The sequence below is a fragment of the Bufo bufo genome, chromosome 5 (assembly GCF_905171765.1).
Source record: "Bufo bufo chromosome 5, aBufBuf1.1, whole genome shotgun sequence".
Classification (NCBI taxonomy): Eukaryota; Metazoa; Chordata; class Amphibia; order Anura; family Bufonidae; genus Bufo; species Bufo bufo.
Window position 1 is genome coordinate 447,004,010 of NC_053393.1, and position 26,663 is coordinate 447,030,672.

Below are 26,663 nucleotides of genomic sequence, written 5' to 3' on the forward strand. Positions count from 1 at the left end.
ACAACTAACCCAAACCTGAACTTCTGTGAAGAAGTTCGGGTCTGGGTACCACAGTCAGTTTTTTATCACGCGCGTGCAAAACACATTGCACCCGCGAGATAAAAACTGAACATCGGAACGCAATCGCAGTCAAAACTGACTGCAATTGCGTTCCTACTCGCGCAGGTTTGCCGCAATGCCCCGGGACGCATCCGGACCTAATCCGGACACGCCCGTGTGAAAGAGGCCTAATGGTCAGGTTTTTTTCAGTAGTGGTTTTTAGGGCCGCAGTTTTGGTCTGCATCCGATCTGCGTTTTTTTTTTCTGATCGGATGCGAACCCATTCATCGCAATAGGGCAGCAAAAGACGCGGACAGCAATACTGTGTGCTGTCCACATCCGTAAGTCCGTTCTGCAGCCCTGTAAAAAAAAATAGAACATAACCTATTGCAGACGGGGGGGGGGGGGGGGGGCAACATGCTAACAGCAGGGATCCGTGTTGTGCGGATCTGCGGATTGCAGTGTGCATGAGGCATTATGTGAGGCCCGTTTTTCTCCTGTAATTAGATGCAATTGACCTTTCTCTACCAATTTCACTATATGCAGCAGAACATGTGTCTCTGAGAATTGTCTGTAGCTCCAAAGTGCATGCAGCAGATAATAAGACATAAGTGGAAGTGCCGAAAGTTCCCCCTTCCTTCCTGCCTCCAGTTACTATAGAGATCACACGTCAGCTGTACATTTTATGGTGCTGGTGTCATGTTTCCTTATAGCCCCAACCAGTATTGGTGGACCAGCAACATTCTTCAGTTTCATGGATCGCCTGCAGTGCGCCTTGTGAATCATACCGTGGGGCACATTTACTATAGTGTCTGCGCCTGTTTTTAGGCAGAAAAATGCAGTTTTAGACAGTCTTATTTTTTTAATCGCATTTACTATTGAAATTGTGCCTGTTGTGGATGCATTTACGCCTCATTCGCCAATTATAATTTTTTTAGACTACAGTAATTCAGACGTTTCTAACTTTTGCAACTATTTTATTTAGGTGCGTCTTTGTTGCAAAAGCAGTCTCAGGCCTCATGCACACGGCCGTTGTTTTGGTCCGCATCCGAGCCACAGTTTTTGCGGCTCAGATGCGGACCCATTCACTTCAATGGGGCCGCAAAAGATGCGGACAGCACTCCGTGTGCTGTCCGCATCCGTTGCTCCGTTCCGTGGTCCGCAAAAAAAATATAACCTGTCCTATTCTTGACCGTTTTTTGCGGGCAAGAATAGGCAGTTATATCAATGGCTGTCCGTGCTGTTCCTCAAATTGTGGAACGCACACGGACGCCATCCGTGCTTTGCGGATCCGCAATTTGCGGACCGCAAAACACACAACGGTCGTGTGCATGATGCCTACTTTGTACTCCATTCCAGGGCTGCTGTACTTTTCTTAGTCAGTTTTGAGCGGTGAAGTGCGCAGAAATTGCATTAAAAGTCGCACTTTCATGGAGACATGCACCTAATCAAAGCTCATTTGTACAAATTTTTCATGCGCATACTAATTTGGGCCGCATCCGATACGTATTTTTTGCGAGTTGGATACGAACCCATTCACTTCCGCGGGGCCCTAAAAGATGCGGACAGCACACCATATCCTCTCCGCATCCGTATGTCAGTTCCATGGCCCCGCAAAAAAAAAAGAACATGTCCTATTCTTGTCCATTTTACAGACAAGGATAGGACTGTTCTATAGAGGGCAGGATGTTCTGTTCCACAAAATGCGGAACACACATGGCCGGGATCCGCAATTGCAGACCGCTAAAATGACAATGACTGTGTGCATGAGCCCTGAAAGCAATACACCTAGTCTAATTCATGAAGTGCTGTGCGACTTTTAATAAATACTAGGCAAAAGACCAACAGATGAAGCAAATATGGCTCTCTAAGCTTACGCCTAAAAGCAGACATGCCCTATTATTGTCTGCATTACCGACAAGGATAAGTCTGTTCAATTAGGGGCCGGCCCTTCCGTTCCGCAAAATGCGGAATGCGCACAGCCAGTATTTTGCAGACTGCAAAACACCCAATGGTCATGTGCATGAGCCCTTATATAGGAATCAAGTAGGCTAGCTGTCAGCTGAACTAGTTATGGGGCCAGCCTCAGCAGTGCACTGAAAAGGCCAGTCATTGGCTGCAGCAGTCACATGTTGTTGACATGTTGTCACCACTGCAGCCAAGAAAACAGCAGCCTGCCAGGAGAACCGGCAGTACAGGATCTATCAGATAATCTAGGGGGACATTTGTCATGTCTGCTACGCCAGTTTTGTGGCCTAAAAATGACACAAGAGATGCCAACATGTGATATTTGGTTCCCTTTTTTTCTGACATTTAGTCAAATTTTGCAACATTTGGTGAGCTTCACAATTTTTACAGGTGGAGTGAAAAGTAGGTCAGGATTTCAGATTAGAACACCTTTAGACATTGTTGGCATATCACTAGTATATGCCACCAATGTTAGGATATGTGCGGGTCCCACCTCTGTAACCTACACCTATCTCCATAACGGGCCCCCGAAATCGATGTAAAGTGCACCGATTATCCATATAGATCCATAGTGGGTAATATTGATAAAAGCCTTTTAAAACATAGGATATGCCAAACATTAGAGGCTTTGTATCAATTCCCAGGGGTGTTTTAATGCATCTCCTACTTTAAAGTTTATGCAAAACATCTGGTTGGCCATTGGAAACCTCTGGGAAAATACCAGATTCAATCAAGACACCCTGATATGGAATAATATTTATCTTAATGAGTTTGAAAACTTGGAAAAAAAGATCTGGGTAAACTACGGAATATTTACATTCAGGACAGATAATCCAGAATAATCAAATAATAAGCTTTCAGGAATTAAAGCAAAAAATTTATTTCCAAGACAGAGATTTTTTTTTTACTATATCCAACTCACACATGTGGTAAAATCAAGTATAAGAAATATCCAGGGTATAGGGAAACTCCCAGCCTCATTAAAAAAGATCTTAGGGTTACCTATTGAAAAGTGTAAAATATCGACAATATATAATATAATTGCGATACAAAATCGGATAAGATATGGTACTTTTATTAAAGGAAAAATCTGGGAAGGGACGGTAATACAGTTAGATCAGGAAGATTTGGAATATTTATATCAAGAGATTAGAGGAACTTCCCTAAATCCCGCACATCGTTTAACTCAGTTTAATCTGGCTGATAGGTTATACTATACTCCAGCTAAATTAATGAAATTCTACAAGACCAAGGTATTTAAATGTAATAAGTGCAATGAGGTGGGAGCCGATGATATCCACTTAATGTGGGGCTGCCCGTATATATACATTTTTGGGGAGAGGTGATAATACAAATTAAGAATATGCACCAGATTGAGATACCAAAAAGATTTGAAGTGTTGGTACTAGGATTGGTAAGGGATATAGGGCAGAGAAAGACCCAAGAACTGGTTGTTAAACTACTTTTCCAGGCCAGAAGAAGCATTGTAAAAAAAATGGATCGAGAAGAAAGCCCCTTCAGTAAAAAACTGGGAGAGAAATGTTAAAAACATGGTGGCATGCGAAAAAAGTAATATAAAATCTCAAAAGAAACTATCCATATATGAGGAAATATTGGGAGCATGGTTAGTGTAGGGGGTAGAGGGGTAAAGAGGATTCAGGGGCTGGGAGTGGACAACGGGATTTTTTTTGGGGGGGGGGATTGGTTAAGGTTTGGGGGGAGGGGGTAAAAGGGTTACAGGGAAAGGAAACGGAAAAGGGGAAAAAAAGAAAAAAAAAATCTGTGTAAGAGTTCAGACAGTGATAGGTTGAAGAAGTTATAATACAAGGACGATAACAATTTTAGGTAGCAACATGTTAATTGAGAATGTAATGAGTTGGAAAATGTTAGTCTGAAGCTACAATTGTAATTAAATCTGTCAACTGTATACAATGTCTGAAAGATCATGTTTTTTCTCTTTTATATATTTAATAAAGATTATTTAAAAAAAAAAAAGAAAAAAAAGTGCGCCGCGCATGTGCGGTGTGCTCTCCATTCATTTCTACAGGAGTTCCAAAAACAGCCGAGCAATTGAGCTTGGCTATTTACAGAAGTCCCACAGAAATAAATGGAGAGCGCAAGCGAGGCCACTGCGCCATTCAATTTTATGAGACTGCTGTAGATGGCCAAGCCAGCTCTTGGCTCTTTTCAGTAGTCCTATAGAAATGAATGGCGGCTTCTTTCTGCTCACTTCAGAGGTCCCGTTCTGCAGGTGCGGGTCCCAGAGGTGATATGCCACCAATGTCTCAGATGAAACCACTCCTTTAAGTCTCATTTATGATTTCCAACATTTCAAAAAGTCACAAAAAGGTTGCATCTCCGCGCCAGGCACCTTCCCTGGTGTACTTTTACAGACATAGGCATAAGCCACATTGCACTTGGGCCAAATCTATTATTACTGTGCGCCATTTCATAAATTTGGTGCAACCTCACAAAGCGAAGACAGACTTAAAACTGACCCCAAAACCACAGCAAATGATAAACAAGCATTTCTACAAACACTCATCATCATCGATACCTGACCTAATGATTGGTCCATGCAAAATAATCTAAACAGCTCATGCACATGGCCGTATTACAGATCTACGATCTACTTTGCCCAAAGCCATATAGCATCATGAATAGTGCTGAGCGAACTTCTGTTTCCAGGTTCGGAGTACAAGGTGTCACTACCAGAGCTTTGGGACGTTCTCACAGCTCTGTTTCTCCACCCCTGTGATGATGTCACTACTAGAGCTGGGAGGAGTTCTCACTACTCTGTTTACTTTTGGTTTCTTTCACCACAGCTGTCCTTCATGTGTTTGATTTTCCTCTCTTTATATCACCCCTCCTCCTATGATAGGATGTGGATTATAGTTCTCACTTCAGTTGTAGCTCTGGCTTTAGTTTCTTCACTTGTAGCTATCAGTTCACTGGACCTGTGTTCTGCTGCAGCTAGCACTCCGGATATTGCCAGCCTGTCCTTGGATCCGTCTTCTCTGCGGCTGCAACACCGTCAGCTAAGTGTGCAGACATTGTTGTGTTCCTGTTTATTTTCTGACTGGATCTGAGGTGGCCACGGTTCCCTCCATATACTGAGTAGGGCACTGGTGGCCGTGCCCCTTCCACTATTGTAGGGGTTACAGTGGTCATTAGTCTTAGGCACGTGGGCATGCCTCTTTCCGCCATTTGGATCCGGGCATGTGCTTTAGCAGAATAGGGAGAGCGTTGAGGGTCGGACAGGGGTCACCCGTTATCCTCCCTAGTTCTGGGTCCAGTCAGTAGCTCTGTACTGTGTATTACTATTGTTGCCCACATACAGCCGTGACATTATAATCCACCAAAACCGTCCTTTTTTGACATGGATCCGCTTTCTGGCCTGGTTGACCGCATGCAGGGTCTTTCTTTGGAAGTAGCGGATCTCCGTCAATCTATGACTCAGCTTCAAGCATTGGGCCCTGCTCCGGCTCATGGAGTCTGTTGCGAGCCAAAGGTCTCACTTCCGGAGACGTTCTCCGGGGGCAGTGAGAATTTTGTTCGTTTCAGAGAGGCATGCAAACTCCATTTTTGCTTGTGTCCTCACTCTTCTGGTAATCAAGAGCAGAGGGTGAGGATTGTCATCTCCCTGCTCAGGGGTAATGCTCAGACTTGGGCTTTTTCGCTGCCATCAGGGGATCCCTCCCTTCGATCCGTGGAGGGATTTTTTGTGGCCCTGGGGCAGATTTATGATGACCCGGATCGTGTTGCTCTGGCCGAATCTAACCTACGTGTTTTATGCCAGAACAAACGGTCTGCGGAGCTTTATTGTTCTGAATTTCGGAGATGGGCAGCTGATTCGGGTTGGAATGATGCTGCACTCCGGAGTCAGTTCTGTCATGGTCTCTCAGAGAGATTGAAAGATGCGTTTGCTTTCCATGAGAGACCAACGTCCTTAGAGTCTGCCATGTCATTGGCGGTACGCCTTGACAGGCGTCTAAGAGAAAGAAATGAGACCTCTCTGTCCAGCCATTGTCAGTCTAGGGGAAGTGGTGCGGACTCATTCAGGGTGCAGGGGCCTCATCCTGTCTCGCTCCCCTCTGAGGAGGAGCCCATGCAGCTAGCTCGACTTGCCCCTGATAAAAGAGGATTTAGTCCTCAGAGTATGGTCTGTTTTTGTTGTGGGGGCATAGGTCATTTGGCAAATGTTTGTCCATCTAGGAGATTCTTGAACCGTACTAAGAGCGATAATAAGAGAAAAATCTCAAAAGGTAAATCATCAAGTTCTGCTTCATCTGCTACTTTGGGCAAAGTTGATGTAGGATTTGATGCTTTTCCTCTGACCTGCAGTTCCCGTTTTCTCCTGTCTGCCAGGGTGGCGCTAGAGAGCAAAGTCATTTCTTGTGAGATTTTTGTCGATAGTGGAGCGGCCGTCAATCTTATTGACACTCAATTTGTAGCCATGCATGGTTTTCAGGTTTGCACATTAGATAAAGATATACCTGTTTTTGCTATTGACTCTGCTCCACTCTCACAGAGATCTCTGAAAGGCATTGTTCACAATATCCGGCTAGCTGTAGGTGACACTCATGTGGAGGATATATCTTGTTTTGTCCTTAACGGATTGCCGTCTCCTCTAGTTTTGGGGTTACCCTGGCTCACTAGACATAACCCCACTATTGATTGGCAAGGAAGGCAAATAAATGAGTGGAGTGACTTTTGTAGAGAGAATTGTCTCACAGCGACTTTTGCAGAGGTGTCTACTAAAACGGTGCCATCATTTCTCTCTGATTTCTCGGACGTGTTTTCCGAGAGCGGTGTTCAGGAGCTACCTCCTCACCGGGAGTTTGACTGTCCCATTAACCTCATTCCCGGCGCCAAGCTGCCAAAAGCACGCCTCTACAATCTCTCACAACCGGAAAGAATCGCTATGCGAACTTACATCTCCGAGAGTCTCGAAAAGGGGCATATTCGTCCCTCAAAGTCACCTGTGGCCGCGGGTTTTTTTTTTGTTAAAAAGAAAGATGGCTCTCTGAGACCTTGCCTAGATTTTAGGGAGCTGAACCGTATCACGATTCGCGATCCCTATCCCCTTCCTCTGATCCCGGACCTCTTCAATCAAATTGTTGGGGCCAAGGTGTTTTCCAAATTGGATTTGAGAGGCGCGTACAACCTGGTCAGGGTCAGAGAGGGGGATGAATGGAAAACGGCCTTTAATACCCCTGACGGGCATTTCGAGAATCTCGTTATGCCTTTCGGCCTGATGAATGCTCCGGCCGTCTTTCAGCATTTTGTTAATAGTATTTTCTATCATTTAATGGGGAAATTTGTATTGGTGTATCTTGATGATATTTTGATTTTTTCCCCTGATGTTCAGACCCATCAGGATCATCTTTTTCAGGTTCTGCAGATTCTGCGGGAAAATAAATTGTACGCCAAGCTGGAGAAATGTCTTTTTATGGTATCGGAGATTCAATTTCTGGGTTTTCTCCTCTCTGCTTCTGGTTTTCGCATGGATCCCGAGAAGGTCCGTGCTGTACTTGAGTGGGAGCTTCCTGAGAATCAGAAGGCATTGATGCGCTTTCTGGGTTTTGCGAACTATTACAGAAAGTTCATTTTGAATTATTCCTCTGTTGTCAAACCCCTCACTGACATGACAAAAAAGGGGGCGGATTTTTCCTCTTGGTCGGAGGAGGCGCTTGCAGCCTTTTCTAAGATTAAAGAGAATTTTGCGTCTGCTCCCGTCTTGGTGCATCCCGATGTTTCCTTACCTTTTATTGTTGAGGTGGATGCTTCCGAGGTGGGTGTGGGTGCGGTTTTGTCCCAGGGCCCTTCCCCTGCCAAGTGGCGACCCTGTGCCTTTTTCTCTAAAAAAACTCTCCCCGGCAGAGAGAAACTATGATGTGGGCGATAGGGAGTTGTTGGCCATCAAGTTGGCTTTCGAGGAATGGCGCCATTGGTTGGAGGGGGCCAGGCACCCTATCACCGTTTTTACCGACCATAAGAATCTGGCATACTTGGAGTCGGCCAGGCGTATGAATCCGAGACAGGCCAGATGGTCTCTGTTCTTCTCCAGATTCAATTTTGTTGTTACATTCCGACCTGGGATAAAAAATGTGAAGGCTGATGCTCTCTCTCGCTGTTTTCCGGGAGGAGGAAACTCCGAGGACCCGGGTCCCATTTTGGCGGAGGGGGTAGTTGTTTCTGCTCTATATTCCGATTTGGAGGCCGAGGTCCAGGCTGCCCAGACTGAGACACCTGCCCGTTGTCCTTCTGGGAAGTTGTTCGTGCCTCCTGAGCTACGTCACAAACTCTTTAAGGAGCATCATGATACGGTTCTTGCTGGTCACCCCGGGAGTAGAGCCACGGTGGATCTCATTGCTCGGAGATTTTGGTGGCCGGCTCTTCGTAAGTCGGTGGAGGGTTTTGTGGCTGCTTGTGAGACGTGCGCTCGCGCTAAGGTCCCTCGTTCACGGCCTTCAGGTTCCCTTCTCCCGTTACCCATTCCTTCCCGTCCTTGGACACACCTGTCCATGGACTTTATCACGGATCTTCCTCGTTCCTCGGGGAAGTCGGTGATCCTGGTGGTGGTGGACCGTTTTAGCAAGATGGCTCATTTCGTACCTTTCCCTGGTTTACCTAATGCTAAAACGTTGGCGCAAGCTTTTGTCGACCATATTGTTAAATTGCACGGCATTCCCTCTGATATTGTTTCCGATAGAGGCACGCAGTTTGTGTCCAGGTTCTGGAAGGCTTTCTGTTCTCGCCTGGGGGTTCGGCTGTCCTTCTCTTCTGCTTTTCATCCGCAGTCGAATGGTCAGACTGAGCGCCTCAATCAGAATCTGGAGACATATTTGCGCTGTTTTGTTTCAGAGAACCAGGAGGATTGGTGTTCATTTCTCCCTCTTGCTGAGTTTGCTCTGAACAACCGTCGTCAGGAATCTTCTGATAAGTCACCATTCTTTGGTGCATATGGGTTCCATCCACAGTTTGGGACATTCTCGGGAGGGGCTCTTTCTGGTTTACCTGAGGAGGAGAGATTTTCCTCGTCTTTGTCTACCATTTGGCAAAAGATTCAGGGTAATCTTAAAAAGATGAGTGAGAGGTATAAGCGTGTGGCTGATAAGAGACGTGTGCCTGGTCCGGACCTGAATGTGGGTGATCTGGTGTGGTTGTCTACTAGAAACATTAAGTTGAAGGTTCCCTCCTGGAAATTGGGTCCCAAGTTTATTGGGCCTTATAAAATCTTGTCAGTCATCAATCCTGTTGCCTTCCGTCTTGATCTTCCACGGGTTTGGAAGATACATAATGTATTTCACAGATCTCTCTTAAAACCATATGTCCAGCCCACGGTACCCTCCTCTTTGCCTCCTCCTCCGATTTTGGTTGATGGCAATCTGGAGTTTGAGGTTTCCAGAATTGTGGACTCTCGCATGGTCCGCGGTTCTCTTCAGTACCTCGTTCATTGGAAGGGTTATGGTCCTGAGGAGAGGATGTGGGTTCCGGTGTCGGACATTAAAGCCACTCGCCTCATCAGGGCATTTCATAGGGCTCATCCTGAGAAGGTGGGTCCTGGGTGTCCGGAGTCCACCCGTAGAGGGGGGGGGTACTGTCACTACCAGAGCTTTGGGACGTTCTCACAGCTCTGTTTCTCCACCCCTGTGATGATGTCACTACTAGAGCTGGGAGGAGTTCTCACTACTCTGTTTACTTTTGGTTTCTTTCACCACAGCTGTCCTTCATGTGTTTGATTTTCCTCTCTTTATATCACCCCTCCTCCTATGATAGGATGTGGATTATAGTTCTCACTTCAGTTGTAGCTCTGGCTTTAGTTTCTTCACTTGTAGCTATCAGTTCACTGGACCTGTGTTCTGCTGCAGCTAGCACTCCGGATATTGCCAGCCTGTCCTTGGATCCGTCTTCTCTGCGGCTGCAACACCGTCAGCTAAGTGTGCAGACATTGTTGTGTTCCTGTTTATTTTCTGACTGGATCTGAGGTGGCCACGGTTCCCTCCATATACTGAGTAGGGCACTGGTGGCCGTGCCCCTTCCACTATTGTAGGGGTTACAGTGGTCATTAGTCTTAGGCACGTGGGCATGCCTCTTTCCGCCATTTGGATCCGGGCATGTGCTTTAGCAGAATAGGGAGAGCGTTGAGGGTCGGACAGGGGTCACCCGTTATCCTCCCTAGTTCTGGGTCCAGTCAGTAGCTCTGTACTGTGTATTACTATTGTTGCCCACATACAGCCGTGACACAAGGTTCTGGATATCTGAATAAAACTTATGGTTTGTGATAGCGGAATCCATAACTGAATTCTTAGATAACCCAAACCTTGTACGCCGAACTTGAAAACAGAAGTTCGCTCAACACAAGTTATGAAGCCTCAACTCTACCTCCCTATCCCTCTGGTGGCTTTCATGCTAATCTAACAAGAGTGATGGAATCTGATGATTCATGTTCCATTGGAGTCCATATGTATGCCAGTGCATCTGGGGCATATGGGGGGAATTTATCATAGACCAGCGTTTTACTCCGGTGTGTGATATTCCCCGGCGCTACCGGATGATGCGCCTAATTTATAACAAAGTGCAGGCCTCATCATAAATTATGCAAATCCTCTGGCAGCCCGCGTGCAATTGAAATCCACTCCAGCTCGGAGCTGCCAAAGATTTCCGTCTTCTTTTACTCCACACCGTCGCTATGCCCCCTTTTCTGGAAAGTAGCAAGGACAGCATTGGAATGCCACTTGCCCCTAGATTTAGGTGTCACAAGATTTGTGACTCTTTTATATCAAAAATTTGCCGGGAACGATAAATTCCCACCATGGAGTCCAAAAGAGCCTTTATGGCAGGGCACAGAGGCCATGGGGTTCTGTGTGAGGGAGCGATACGACCTCCGTGCATTGCCGTACAAGCTCCATGTGCATGATCCCCAAAGTGTACAAACCCCAGTCTTCCCTTTCCTAATCTGTTTTTAGCTTCCTAAATTCTCTAATGAAAATGGCCAGATCTACTACCCGATTCCTCCCAAGACCGTGGCTCCCAATGCGCTGCAGAAGCCGTATGAAGAGACAGTCTCTGACAGGACGCTAAATTTACAAAGAAATCTGATAAAATCCCAGTGGTTAACAACTTATAACCGCAGCTTTACAGGTAAGTGAAATGTTTCATGATGGTTTTAATTTTTTAAATTAAAGGGGTTATCTGCTCTGGGCACTCGGTTCTTGTTTTATCATAAATTACTACAGGTAGTCCTGCTCTTAGGAACCGAAGCGATAATCTGTAATCTGCACGAGTTCAGTGCTGCGATGCAGACCATTCAGAACTCAGACATTTTTAGTACCTGACACACAGCAGAAGTGATAGTGAAAATTACAGCAATGAACTATTAGATTTCGGTGGGGTATCTACATTTTTGTTCCTCTGATGACATTTTTGTTCCCAAGCCTAAAAATCCAGGGAAAATTTAATATGCTGAATAGGGTCATATATGGTGACAACACAGTAACAGAAGTATGACAAGTAACATTCAGACCAAGGAACTTATATATATTCAGCTATTTGTGAGCCAAAACCAGTAGTGAAGCCTACTCAGAGATCAGATGTAATGATTTGATTTGCACCTGTTCTGTGCTTTTGGCACAGTAAGGCCCCTTTCACGCGGGCGAGAATTCCACGCGGGTGCAATGCGTGAGGTGAACGCATTGCACCCGCACTGAATCCGGACCCATTCACTTCAATGGGGCTGTTCAGATGAGCGGTGATTTTCACGCCTCACTTGTGCGTTGCATGAAAATCGCTGCATGTTCTATATTCTGCGTTTTTCACGCAACGCAGGCCCCATAGAAATGAATGGGCATGCGTGAAAATCGCAAGCATCCGCAAGCAAGTGCGGATGCGATGCGATTTTCATGCATGGTTGCTAAGGAGATGAGGGATGAGTTTCCCAGGACCCCATTTACTTTATTATTTTCCATTATAACATGGTTATAATGGAAAATAATAGCATTCTTTAATTTAGAATGCAAAGTAAAAGGTCCATTGTTGGGTTAAAATATATATATTTTTTAACTCACCTCATCCACTTGATCGCGCAGCCGGGCCCTTCTTCTTTCTTCTTCTTCTTGCAGGACCTCACTGGAAAAGGACCTTTGGTGACGTCATCGCGCTCACCACGTCACCAAAGGTCCTTTTCCAGCCAGGTCCTGCAAGAAGAAGAAGAAAGAAGACGAGCCCGGCTGCGCGATCAAGTGGATGAGGTGAGTTAAAAAATATATATATTTTAACCCAACAATGGACCTTTTACTTAGCATTCTGAATTAAAGAATGCTATTATTTTCCATTATAACCATGTTATAATGAAAAATAATAAAATATACAGAACAATGATCCCAAACCCGAACTTCAGTGAAGAAGTCCGGGTTCAGGTCTGGGTACCACAATCAGTTTTTTATCATGCGCGTGCAAAACGCATTGCACCCGCGCGATAAAAACTGAACATCGGAACGCAATCGCAGTCAAAACTGACTGCAATTGCGTACCTACTCGCACGATTTTCCCTGATCGCAGACGCAATGCATCCGGACCTAATCCGGACACGCTTGTCTGCAAGGAGCCTAAGGCCCCTTGCAGACGAGCGTGAGTGGGTAAGGTCCAGATGCGTTGAGTGAAAAATGCACGATTTTGCAAGCAAGTTCATTCAGTTTTTCAGTTTTTATCGTGCGGGTGCAATGCAATTTAATGCGTTTTGCACGCACATGATAAAAAACCTGAAGGTATACAAACAACATCTCTTAGCAACCATCCATGAAAAACGCATCCACAAGCAAGTGCGGATGCAATTTTCACGCATCCCCATTCACTTCTATGGGGCCAGCGTTGAGTGAAAAACGCAGAATATAGAACATGCTGCAATTTACACGCAACGCACAAGTGATGCGTGAAAAACAACGCTCCTGTATACAGCCCCTTTGAAATTAATGGGCCCGGATTCAGTGCGGGCGCAATGCGTTCGTATCACGCATTGCACCCGCACGGAATACTCACTTGTGTGAAAGGGGCCTAAAGCCTCATTCACATGTCCGTGTCTGTGCTCAAATCCGTGAAAAGGTGGTCTGTGAAGCTGTCCGTGATGGATCCGTGTTGGGTCAGTGTGTCATCCGTGTTTCACTGACACCAAACAGGTGAAAAATAATTTTCAAAGCATCTCTTCCTAATGATCCGTGAAACACGGATGGCATCCGTGTTGCATCTGTGGTTTTCACGGACCCTAGACTATAATGGGCGTGATGGATCCATGAACACTGACGAAATAGAGTATACATCCGTGCTAAAAACACTGACCCACGATCCGGGCTAAAACACTGATGTGTGAATACACACTACACAGGCCTCATGCACACGACCGTTTTTTTTTGCGGTCCGCAAAAACGGTTTCCGTTGTTCCGTGATCCGTGTCCGTTTTTTCATCCGTGGGTCTTCCTTGATTTTTGGAGGATCCACGGACATGAAAAGTGAAAAAAAATAACTAAGTCAAGTTTGCATTGAAAATGATAGGAAAAACGGACACGGATCACGGACACGGATCACGGACGCGGACGACTATCTTGTGTGCATCCGTGATTTTTCACGGACCCATTGACTTGAATGGGTCGGTGAACCGTTGTCCGTGAAAAAAATAGAACAGGTCATATTTTTTTCACGGACTGGAAAAATGGATCACGGACGCGGAAGCCAAACGGTGCATTTTCCGATTTTTCCACGGACCCAGAAAACGGAACAACGGCCGCGGATGCACACAACGGTCGTGTGCATGAGGCCTTAAATGAATGGGGACATGTGCTGTCCGTGGAGAACACGTACAGCACATGTCCGTGGAACACTGATGTGTAAATGAGGCTTAACTGATCAAAATAATTAACCAAATAACTGAAGTGTCAACTCAGCCTTGCGGCAAATTGCGGATCCGCAAAACACAGATGCCAGCCGTGTGTTCTGCAGCTTGCAGAACGGAACGTGCAGCCCATGATAGAAATTCCTATTCTTGTCTGCAAACCCAGTTGCATTTTTATTCATACACTTCTGGCAGGAATAACAGAGTCACAGGATGCTCCAGAATTCTTATTATATGGGAAATGCAAGTAGTTATAAAAAAAAAAAAAAAAGACATGACAGCATGACAGTGTTTTCACAAAAGAAAAAAAAACCTGCAACCTCTCATCATTTGTATCGTTTTGCCAATTACGGTGTATGTTTGAGAAATACCTGTATAAAGGATCTTATTTCTAATTAGGTAATGGGGAAATGAACCCACTGCAGCTTGACGATTTTCATGAGAAGGTCATTGGCAAGATAACAGGCAGAATGGATGAAAATACAGAGATGGTAAGCTACAGTCACACAGCAACATACTGGGCACTTTTATGGCAAAGCGTTGTCCGCGTGTTCGACCTGATGCACAGGTCTAAGAACAGATACTATAGCCACCTCTAGGCGATAAAATCCTAAACAGCCATAGATCATGTATCCCAGCAGGTCTCACACTGAGGCCTCATGCACACGACCGTATGTATTTTGCAGTCTGCAAAAAACGGATCCATGTGCATGCTGTATTTTGCGGAACGGAACAGCTGGCCCCTAATAGAACAGTCCTATCCTTGTCCGTAATGCGGACAATAATAGGACATGTTCTATTTTTTTGCGGAACGGAAATACGGACATACGGAAACGGAATGCACACGCAGTACCTTCCGCATTTTTTGCGGACACATTGAAATTAATTGTTCCGTATACAGTCCGCAAAAAAACGAAATGGAACGGACACGGAATGAAAATACGTTTGTGTGCATGAGGCCTAAAAATGTAGAAACTCGTAAAATGCACTGATAGCGGAATGCAGGTTGATCCTCTCCCAATGGACTGTTGACTACAGAACTGTGGTCAGTTACGATTTTATTTCTATTACACAAGGTTGCAACATTTTATACCGCTGTACCAATAAATGTGAGCAATTGTGAAGATAATGTTGAAGTATGTGTGAATCATATTCAAGGGAATATCATAACAGTGTGATAAAGCCTAGATAGGCGTCGGTGGAGACTCTGTTTGTCTTTCACGGTGACAGCCACGTGTTTCTTACTGATGGCAGTTCACCAAGATTACAAGAGGAACTGTGTCCTTTTTAGAGGGGTTGTTCAACCAATAAAAATGATATAAAAGGGACAGAATGCTGTAAAAATGTAAAAAAAAAAAAAAAAAAGCCATACTCACCTCATCGATCCCCCACTACTCTAATTCCAAACTTTCTGGAACCACTGGTCTCTACTTCCTGACCCATCTTGACACAGAAAATGTGACCAAAAGTGGTCTACCTGCCAGGGAGGAAGACCATGCAACTGCTATGGGGCCTGGAGGGGCTGACGCTGTACTTCTTCCTCTGTTTCTGACCACAGAAATCTCCTAAAATTTCTACCAGCTGCCAATAAGGGGAGCTCAGTGCATGGAGACTTTTACAGCTTCTATTAAAGGGTGGTCCAGTCTTTACTAAGTGATGGTCTATTCAAAGGACAGGCTATCACTAGCTGTTCTGCGAGGGTCTACATAGCATTGTCAACCTTGTGGTGGAGGGAGTTCATTACTTCAATGGAAGCAGTGCTGGAGTAACAAGCTTCCTCCACTACAAGGTTGACGAAACGGTGTAGTTCCATCACTGACTTCCAGGGATGAAGCAACACCCAAACGGCCGAGTTAGCAGGGTGTGGTTGGTGACGGCCTATCTTGAGGATCGGCCATCACTTGGTGAAGGCTGGACAACCACTTTAGCAAATGGCATTTATCATGTAGACGAAGTTAAAGAGGTTATCCACAAGTCAGACAGACCTCCCAGAGTGGCCAACCTGCGGTGGAGATCATACTCACCTAGTCCCCACCGCTCTTCATCTGACTGCCGCTCTGAAATCAACATCCATCGATGGGGGGGGGGGGGGGGGGGGGTACACATAACCACTGCAACCAATCACAGGCCGCAGCTGTGAACTGCTCCCCTTGAGTCACGTGACCAGTTGTATGAATTTCTATGTACTGAGCTCCCCCTAGTGGTGGCTGCAGTCAGGTAGTTTTGTCATGTACTCTATGAAGGGAATCAGAGGATTAGGGGCTGTAAGTGGAAGGCTCATCAATATATTTATGTCAGTCTTCTGGTGTTATACAATGAGCAACATAGTGTTCAGAAAAAGTACCATAACCCCCTCCTCTGTCCTTTCCTCACTCAATAATGCAGCAGAGCCTGAATGCACTCAGCCTCTGCCTATCCCCCACATTATGAGCAGCAACAGGGCCTCAGTATACAAAAGAAGCTCTGGCCAGCCAGCCACCATTGACTGTACTTGTCAGCCTCCCTTCTTCCTCCATCTACCTCCCATAATGAGGCTCTCTGTTGCTGCAATCTCGGATATGGCTGTGTGGCCGATCCACTAAACAGCCAGCAGGAGAACAAACTGTATGGGATGGGGAGGGGGGGCAGTCTGAAAGGTAAAGATCACATGATACTGATTCGGGTAGGGCAGCCATTTTATTAAAGATCTCAGTACTCCCTCTGCTGTTACCCTCAGGAGCTCTCTTGATAATTTTGGGGACCCACTGTACAGCTACATGCAGATATTATCTGCTTACACAACAGCAGCATTACACCAAAAATGACTGATTATGGGGGTCTCTATAGAGACTTGAAGAAGGCAGGTCCCCGGGAAAACAGGATGCTGGCCGGACTCTATACCAAGATGTAATCTCAGCCACCTGATGCATCTGTATTAATAAACTGGGTAGTTTGTTAAAGGGGTTCTCCAGGAGTTAAGAAAATTAAAATACTTAAATATTACTTCATTATAAATATATTCCCAAATACCTTTCATTAGTTATAATGGCTTGTTTTGTCTGGGGAGCAATCATCAGGAGAAACAAAATAGCCGCTGTCCTATTAGTACACACAAAACCTGTCCTAATCACACAGCAGGACAAGTTACTTCACAACACTGAGGTAAAGGGCTGCCTCATCCTCCTCTCCTACTTGTCAGGGATTATGATCCTGGATACAGCTGATAAGAACTTTAGCTGAATCTCTTTAGGAATGGAGTTCATGAGCAGATGTGTCTAATGAGCAGCAGGACTTGTATTCATCCTCTTTACCACAGTCTGTCCTGTCCGTCCGCTCTGTACTTCATGTCTCCTTATGAACTTTATTACTACAGAGATTCAGCTGAAGATCATATTAAACTGTAGTCAGGATTATAATCCCTGACAAGCAGAGCAGAGAGGAGGATGAGGCAGCTCTTTACCTCAGTGTTCTGAAGTAACCTGTCCTCCTGTGTGATTAGGACAGGTTTTGTATGTACTAATAGGACGGCGGCCATTTTGTTTCTCCTAATGATTGCTCCCTAGACAAAATGAGCCATTATATCTAATGAAAGGTATTTGGGAATATATTTATAATGAAGTAATATTTAAGTATTTTCATTTTCTTAAAGGGGTTGTCCGATTTATGAAAAAAAATAATATAGCACTGAAAATCTGATATATAACTGAGCTAAGCAAGTTTTATGCCAAAAAAATATATATTTTTCCTAATTTACCTGGTTTTTTTCTGGCCCTTTGTTTACTTGTAATAAAAACAATCTCTGCCCCTCCCCCTGCACTACTAAGGGAGTGAATACAAGAGCTGCCCTGAGTGACATGTCTGCCTGCTGGGAGACTCTGCAGCATATTGTATGTGTAGGACTACAAGTCCCAGCTGTATAATGACACTGCTAAGGGAGTGAATACAAGAGCTGCCCTGAGTGACATGTCTGCCTGCTGGGAGACTCTGCAGCATGTTGTATGTGTAGAACTACAAGTCCCAGCTGTATAATGACACTGCTAAGGGAGTGAATACAAGAGCTGCCCTGAGTGCTGGGAGACTCTGCAGCATGTTGTATGTGTAGAACTATAAGTCCCAGCTGTATAATGACACTGCTAAGGGAGTGAATACAAGAGCTGCCCTGAGTGCTGGGAGACTCTGCAGCATGTTGTATGTGTAGGACTACATGTCCCAGCTGTATAATGACACTGCTAAGGGAGTGAATACAAGTGCTGCCCTGAGTGACATGTCTGCCTGTTGGGAGACTCTGCAGCATGTTGTATGTGTAGGACTACAAGTCCCAGCTGTATAATGACACTGCTAAGGGAGTGAATTCAAGAGCTGCCCTGAGTGCTGGGAGACTCTGCAGCATGTTGTATGTGTAGGACTACATGTCCCAGCTGTATAATGACACTGCTAAGGGAGTGAATACAAGAGCTGTCCTGAGTGACATGTCTGCCTGCTGGGAGACTCTGCAGCATGTTATATGTGTAGGACTACATGTCCCACCTGTATAATGACACTGCTAATACACACAGGATCGTCCCCCTACCTTCTTGTGCAATGCTCTCTAGTCTGTCATTTCCCAGTCTCCTCACTGTCTGCAGAGTTGTGCAGCTGAAGGGGTTAAGATTCCTAGGATAGAGCACACAGCCGGCAGTGAAGGGGGCGTGGCCAGCACAGTGACGCTTCGTTTACAGGCTTGTAAACGACCTTTATCAGAGCAGGGAGAGAAGCTGACATCACAGGTCATGTGACCCTCAGTGAAATCTGAGAAACCAGCCACCGGAGATAAAGTGAGTGAATTGGAAAGCTGTTACATTTGCTTAGTTAGGAACATAGAGAGAACAAGAAAATAACTCGGACAACCCCTTTAATTCCCGGAGAACCCCTTTAAATCTGCCCAGTTTTATATGCAGTGCAGTTAGTCTACTGTATCATGTACCGCCTTTGCAGGTTGTGGGCGACTAAGGGCCCACCTTGCTTAGGGCCCAACAAGAGATTTATCTGTTCCTTTGTGTTCCACTCAAAGCCTGGTGATTTATACAGGAGCTCTACAAGGCATCAATTTAAAGGGAGCCTGTCATGTTGTGTCTTGAAATCAAGAGACAGTCATATCAGTGATTGACAGCCTTCCCTCTATGACTGTGCATACAGAGAGAGCCTTCAATCACTGACAGGACCACCTCCTTGATGTCAAAGCCCAGAATGAGATGGAATTTATATGAATTAAATACACGTTTTACTGAATTTTTTCACCTAAAACTATACAGTAATCTGCTCAGCTCCTCCTGCTCTATAACATGCTGCCATCAGTTTCAAGGTGACAGGTTCCCTTTAATGGAGGTTACCACACAGTGCCTAGCTGGATATGGCCATTCGCTGCTGCAGGCCACAGACTATAATGGGAACCGGTGGAGATCCAGCCACTCCCCGGCATAAATGCCCGGATTTAGGCAGACAAAAACCGTTGCGTGCAGCAATTTTTGTAAGGCCAAATCTCGGCATTTATGCTGGGGAGTGTACAGAATACTGCTGTATCCTATTATAGTCTATGGCAGGCATCCTCAAACTGCGGCCCTCCAGCTGTTGCAAAACTACAACTCCCAGCATGCCCGAACAGCCTACAGGTATCAGCCTACAGCAGGGCATTGTGGGAGTTGTAGTTTTACAACAGCTGGAGGGCCGCAGTTTGAGGATGCCTGGTCTATGGGCTCCAGCGGGCACGCAGCACTATCCAGCTATGCTGGATCCAGGGAACTTGCTTTAGTGCTAGTGTGAAACAACTAAATCAGGTAAAATGGGTGAGGTGGAGTGCAACTTTTTGTTTATTATTATTAATAAAAATGTCTTCCATTTAATAAAGAAAATTATAATTTGCCATACAAGTCACTGGTGGAATGTGAGGGGGCAAATTAAAGGGGTTTGCCAAGATTTTGATACAGTTCATGGCCCCCGACAATCTGACATTTGAACAGGTACGGCCTTCTCTCTGCTTCATGTGGCCTAGGACCAGCTCGGCCCCATTCAAATGAATGGGGCTGAGTGCAATACCAAGCACAGCCGCTATACTAAGTACAGCACTGTGCTAGGTAAGCTGAAATATGGCAGCGGTGCTCACAGGAGCACCGATGCCTTTTCAAAACAGCTGATTGGTGGGGGTCCCGGGAGTCGGACCCCCACCAATCAGATACTGATAACCTATCCAGAGGATAGGTCCTCAGTAAAAAGAAATCTCAGAAAACCCTTTTAAGTTTTGCTATGGGACACAGATTGGCTGAGCAATTATATTTTTCATGTCAAGGGGGACCATAGAATAGAGACCAGACGGGGACTCAGGAAGCATGGGGTCTGAAGTTGCTGGAGATTAGTGAGTATGACTTAGGCCTCATGCACACGACCGTTGTTGTGTTCCGTTCCGCAAAATGGGGTTCCGTTGTTCCGTTTTTGTTTCCGTGTGTCTTCCTTTATTTTTGGAGGATCACCAGACATGAATGAAAGTAAAAAAAAGTCTAAGTCAAGTTTGCCATGCAAATGATAGGAAAAAAAAACGAACACGGACGCGGATGAAAATCTTGTGTGCCTCCGCGTTTTTTCACGGTCCCATTGACTTGAATGGGTACGCAAACCGTTTTCCGTGAAAAAAATAGGACAGGTTATATTTTTTTGACGGACTGGAACCACGGATCACGGACGCGAATGACAAACGGTGCATTAGCCGAGTTTTCAACAGACCCATTGAAAGTCAATGGGTCCGCATAAAATCACGAAAAACGGAACAAAGGACACGGAATAAAACAACGGTCGTGTGCATGAGGCCATAAAATGTAATTTTTTACTGCATTCTGGCCTGAACAAAGAGGTTCTTCGCAGAAAATCTTATGTAGGTGTGAAAAACATACAGAATAAGGTAAAGTAGATGCTTATTAGGATGAACTTGAAATCCTAGAGAGAAAACGATATTCATGGCGTTGAATCCAGGGAATTTGCACAAGTAGAGAAGCCATGTAAATTCTTTGGAGTAAGGCTGCGTTCACACGGGCGAGATTTCCGCGCGGGTGCAATGCGGTAGGTGAACGTATTGCACCCGCACTGAATCCCGACCCATTCATTTCAATGGGGCTGTTCAGATGAGCGGTGATTTTCACGCATCACTTTTGCGTTGCGTGAAAATCGCAGCATGCTCTATATTCTGCGTTTTTCACGCAACGCAGGCCCCATAGAAGTGAATGGAGTTGCGTTAAAATCGCAAGCATCCGCAAGCAAGTGCGGATGCGGTGCGATTTTCACGCACGATTGCTAGGAGACGATCGGGATGGAGACCCGATCATTATTATTTTCCCTTATAACATGGTTATAAGGGAAAATAATAGCATTCTGAATACAGAATGCATAGTAAACTAGCACTGGAGGGGTTAAAAAAAATTAATAATAATTTAACTCACCTTAGTCCACTTGATCGCGTAGCCCGCCATCTCCTTCTGTCTCCTTTGCTGAACAGGACCTGTGGTGAACATTAATTACAGGTAAAGGACCTTTGGTGATGTCACTCCGGTCATCACATGATCCATCACATGATCTTTTACCATGGTGATGGATCATGTGATGACCGGAGTGACGTCACCAAAGGTCCTTTACCTGTAATTAATGTTCACCACAGGTCCTGTTCAGTAAAGGAGACAGAAGGAGATGCCGGGCTACGCGATCAAGTGGACTAAGGTGAGTTAAATTTTATTTTTATTTTTTTAACCCCTCCAGCACTAGTTTACTATGCATTCTGTATTCAGAATGCTATTATTTTCCCTTATAACCATGTTATAAGGGAAAATAATAATGATCGGGTCTCCATCCCGATCGTCTCCTAGCAACCGTGCGTGAAAATCGCACCGCATCCGCACTTGCTTGCGGATGCTTGCGATTTTCACGCAACCCCATTCACTTCTATGGGGCCTGCGTTGCGTGAAAAACGCTGAATATAGAGCATGCTGCGATTTTCACGCAACGCAAAAGTGATGCGTGAAAATCACTGCTCATCTGAACAGCCCCATTGAAATGAATGGGTCGGGATTCAGTGCGGGTGCAATACGTTCACCTACCGCATTGCACCCGCGCGGAAATCTCGCCGTGTGAACGCAGCCTAAGAACATGAAAGATCTTACCTAATCATTAGCAGGAACATTTTACAGCACTAGCACAAGCCCTGAAGCCCTGCAGCTACAGCACAGATTCAGACAGATATGACGATGCACTAAGGGCAGGGAGGTGGTCTTACAGTGATTGGTTGCCAGGGAGTGTTGACAAAAGGAGGGGGAAGAAGCCAGGAGTGATTACATGAAAACAAGGCTTGTAGGCTCTGTCACTGTGGGTGACAGGTAGTAGTTTATTTTTGTGTATTCTTGTGTGTGCACTTTAGGCTAGTTTCACACTAGTGCTAGGGATCCAGCAGGCTGTTCTGGCAGGGAACAGCCTGCCATGTCCCTCTGCATTCCGGCATTGCCAGAAGCTTGAAAGTCTCTGTCCAGCCCCATTAACCATAACGGGGAGATCTGGACGCAATCCGGCAATCATGCCTAGAAACGATCAGAAAAAGAATTGCTGCAGTTTTTTTCCGGAATACAGAGAGATCCAGCAGGATGTTACCTGCCTGATCCCTAGCGCTAACCTAAGGGTTCCAAAGATTTGTTTTTACATAATGGTAAGCTTTAAGAAACTCAAAATTACAGTTCATTTTTGTTTTTTTCAGAAACCAACATTTTTATCTACTGTTCTTCATGCACGGCCACTAGAAGGACGTATTGCACGCATACGAGATGGTAGACGTCCCCTTGTGAAGGAGAATGGATATGTAGATCTAGAAAGTGAAATTGCGGACTGTGCAGTAGAATCAGATAAAACGTGTGTGACAGACTTACCGTCGCCTTCTATCCATGATGTTTATTCTAACAACTCTGATCCCTGCAACACTATTGGAAAGGAGCATTCCCATCAACTGCAGGCAAAGTCTCGACATAAGGAACCAGATATGCACAAAATTACCGATACCGAACAGTCAGAGGCTTTATACAGAAGGCAGCTGTCGTCAGTGCCTTGTGTTCTAGAATCCAAGCCGGTCTACAATGACAAATGTCCTCCAGTCACACAAGACAAATATACGAGTTTGGAAAGCCCATGTAATCTTAGTAAACATGTACAACAAAACACCTATACTATCAAGACCACTGGCTGCGGGAAAACGCTAAATAATCCAAGTTTTAGCCATTATAACAACCTAAACACCTTACAATCACAGGGTACAACAAACAACCATCGAAGGACATTATCACGCCCATCTCTCCAAGAACTTCAGGACTCTTTCTCTAGGTCTCAAGCACATAAAGCTTTCCACAAGCACTTCCCAGAAAAAGCAAGAGATCTGAGAGAGAATGACAATTGTGGGAAAAAGCGCAATTTTTATGGCTTCCATTCTTTCTATTTCCACAATTAAAGCTAGAGAGATAGTTTTCAAGGGCTTAAAAAATGTATGACCCCTTAAAGGGGTTGTGCAGGCAACATATATTGATGAGCTATCCTCAGCATAGGTCATCAATATCTGATCAGCGGATGTCCGACAGGCGGCACCCTCATAGATCAGCTGTTTGAAGAGGAGGCAGCGCTCCATATGAGCGCCGCTTCCTCTTCGCTACACTGCAGATCATCTCCTGTGCAGCGGCGGCACAGTGTAATTACAAGTACTCATTCCATTCAAGTAAATGGAGCACGTAACTGCACTTCCGAGACGACGGGCAGAGTAATGAAGAGAAAGCAGCGCTTGTCCTTTTACAGGGACAGATGATCAGGCAGGTTATTGGGAACCAAGCAGATGTTCCTGATCATCAGCAGAGATGAAAGCTGCTTTTACATGGAGCAATCACCTCCAGTGTAGTGGAGCGATAGCTTGTCACCATAGGAAATCATTGTTGATCAGGTAATTGCTGGGACATTTTACACTGGCAAATTTTGGAAACAAGTATTTCTACAAATGTTTATCCTCAATAATCTGCAAGATCAGGGATCAGCAACCTCTGGTACTCCAGCTGTTTTGAAACTACAACTCCTGGAATACTACTCTCACTTCTGTGAGAGTTACAAGAACAGCCAAGTTAAGTGTGCATGCTGGGAGTTGTAGTTTCACAGCAGCTGGAGTGCCAAAGGTTGCTGATCCCTGTGTTAGATCATTGGTCTGTTTAAAGAGACCCCAAAGATTAATCATCAATGTTTTAGTGCTGGAAAACCCTTTAAAAGTATATGTCCACCATTCAACGTAAGTTTACATGTACGTGTAATCTACATAAAAATTAGCATAACTTTATAAATGCAATGTATTACTTATACAGATTCAGAGTTAGAGGCAATATTATAGCATAGTGTTGTATAGTAATATAGTATATTTTTGAAAGCCTTTGTTGCAGATTATGGCAAAAATGCAAGGCAAAATTCTTCAGCATATTGTGATGGACACCATAACGTAAACCCAATGGTCCCCAGTGTAGTCAGTGGGGTTCATCAGGCGCCATTGGTGTCCGTCATTGGAAAGACAAATCTGGTGTTTCATAAACACAGGAACAGAAAAAATGAAATTATTTCCAGATCTTTTAGAATGGCGGGACCCGCGTTAATGATCATACTTACCTGATCCCGATGCTAGGTCCCAGATCGCTCACTCCCCGGCCTCTGATGCTTGTCTTAGGTCCCTCCATGTAAATTTCTGCTTTGACACTGCTGCAGCCAATCACTGACCCAGCACTGATCTGCTCCTCTTGCATCCTGTAACCGTTTGACATGATGCCGCCAAGTGGTGCTAAAGCACAAGACCATTGAGGCCAGTGATGGGCTTCAGTGGTCACATTAGTGGATGGGCATGCAATTGTTGTAGCACAAATAACAAAGACTGGCAAAGACCAACAGAGAGGCAGCACCAAAATGGTGGGAGATTTATCAGTTCCATAATAAACCTTATTATTTTATATCATTTTTAACCTTGGCCTAAATAATTGCTGATCTCGGAAAAAACATTTAATGATGGGTCTCACAGCAAGGTTGTTGATTGTTTTCAACAGCAACCAACAGAAAAGTCTATAAAGTTCTGCACTAACCTATCCTGTGCCTCAGGATGAGTGGACAATAAAAGTAATGCAATATATTTATAAAGTAGAACACACTTTATATATATATACACACTCACCTAAATAATTATTAGGAACACCATACTAATACGGTGTTGGACCCCCTTTTGCCTTCAGAACTGCCTTAATTCTACGTGGCATTGATTCAACAAGGTGCTGATAGCATTCTTTAGAAATGTTGGCCCATATTGATAGGATAGCATCTTGCAGTTGATGGAGATTTGAGGGATGCACATCCAGGGCACGAAGCTCCCGTTCCACCACATCCCAAAGATGCTCTATTGGGTTGAGATCTGGTGACTGTGGGGGCCATTTTAGTACAGTGAACTCATTGTCATGTTCAAGAAACCAATTTGAAATTATTCGAGCTTTGTGACATGGTGCATTATCCTGCTGGAAGTAGCCATCAAAGGATGGATACATGTTCTCATTCTGTTTACGCCAAATTCGGACTCTACCATTTTAATAAAAAGGGAGATATGAGATCTGCACACCCTAAGTGGTGGGTGCTCGTAGAGGACATGCGTCAATTGATTCCTAGGAGAAATCCACGGCACACCATATGTTCTTCATCAGATAGTGTTTTTAATACATAGTAGTTTTTACATCATTTTTGTTCCATCCAGAGCAAATAATAAAGCAATACAATTGGACTAGCAGTACAACCCCAACGTTTCGGTCGATTGTCGACCTTTATCAAGGGATCTGAAAAGAATATACAGCAAATTTATAGTAAGTATTATTGACCAAATAGTGATGTAAAGCTTAATACTATAATCTAGGTAGAAAATGCTAACTACTGCTGGATAATGTCATCCTACAAGAGTATAGGAATCTAAATCTGAGACGTCACGCAACATCCGCTCTGCAGTCCAGAACAGAATGGCAAAAAAATAGGGAAACAAGAATCAAAACTTAGCTAAAAAAAAAAGAGAAATATCCAATGTATACAATGACAAAATATAAAACATGCTAGTAGCACCTTGGTATATGAATCAATAAATGCACGTGATCACTTCATTTAAATGGAAAATGTTGCTATTGGGTATAGAAGAGATATATGTAGTCAAGGGTAATATTAGAAGATAAGAGGCACTAGGTGGTGGGAGAGGGATAAGAATAATTGACACAGCACAAAATAATTGCTATATAGGAAAATATTATGTGGAGAAGTTAGAGGATACATTCAACAGAGGAATATAGAGACAATGTAGGTAAGTATGGGTGATGTCCCTATAATAGGATAGAATAAGTGGGCCCCAGGAGGGCCTTACCTGTAGCTTAAGTCCTTCCAAAGTGCGCTCTGGAGGTGAGCGCGTGTGCGGGGATACGGCCGTGGATTATAGTATTAAGCTTTACATCACTATTTGGTCCATAATACTTACTATAACTTTACTGTATATTCTTTTCAGATCCCTTGATAAAGGTCGACAATCGACTGAAACGTTGGGGTTGTACTGCTAGTCCAATTGTATTGCTTTATTATTTACTCTGGATGGAACAAAAATGATGTAAAAACTACTATGTATTAAAAACACTATCTGATGAAGAACATATGGTGTGCCGTGGATTTCTTCTACCATTTGAATGTCTCAACAGAAATCCAGACT

At 44.6% G+C, this 26,663-nt stretch overlaps 1 protein-coding gene across 1 annotated transcript in view; it reads left to right on the forward strand.

Moving 5' to 3' along the window:
* C5H7orf31 (chromosome 5 C7orf31 homolog) overlaps positions 1–23,375 on the forward strand; it is a 65,858-nt gene extending 42,483 nt beyond the window's left edge. The window contains exons 7-9 of the mRNA XM_040433998.1: positions 10,980–11,154; positions 14,294–14,385; positions 22,635–23,375. Coding sequence (XP_040289932.1) covers positions 10,980–11,154; positions 14,294–14,385; positions 22,635–23,375 — 1,008 coding nt within the window. The remainder of the gene's footprint in view (positions 1–10,979; positions 11,155–14,293; positions 14,386–22,634) is intronic.
* The last annotated feature ends 3,288 nt before the right edge of the window (positions 23,376–26,663 follow it).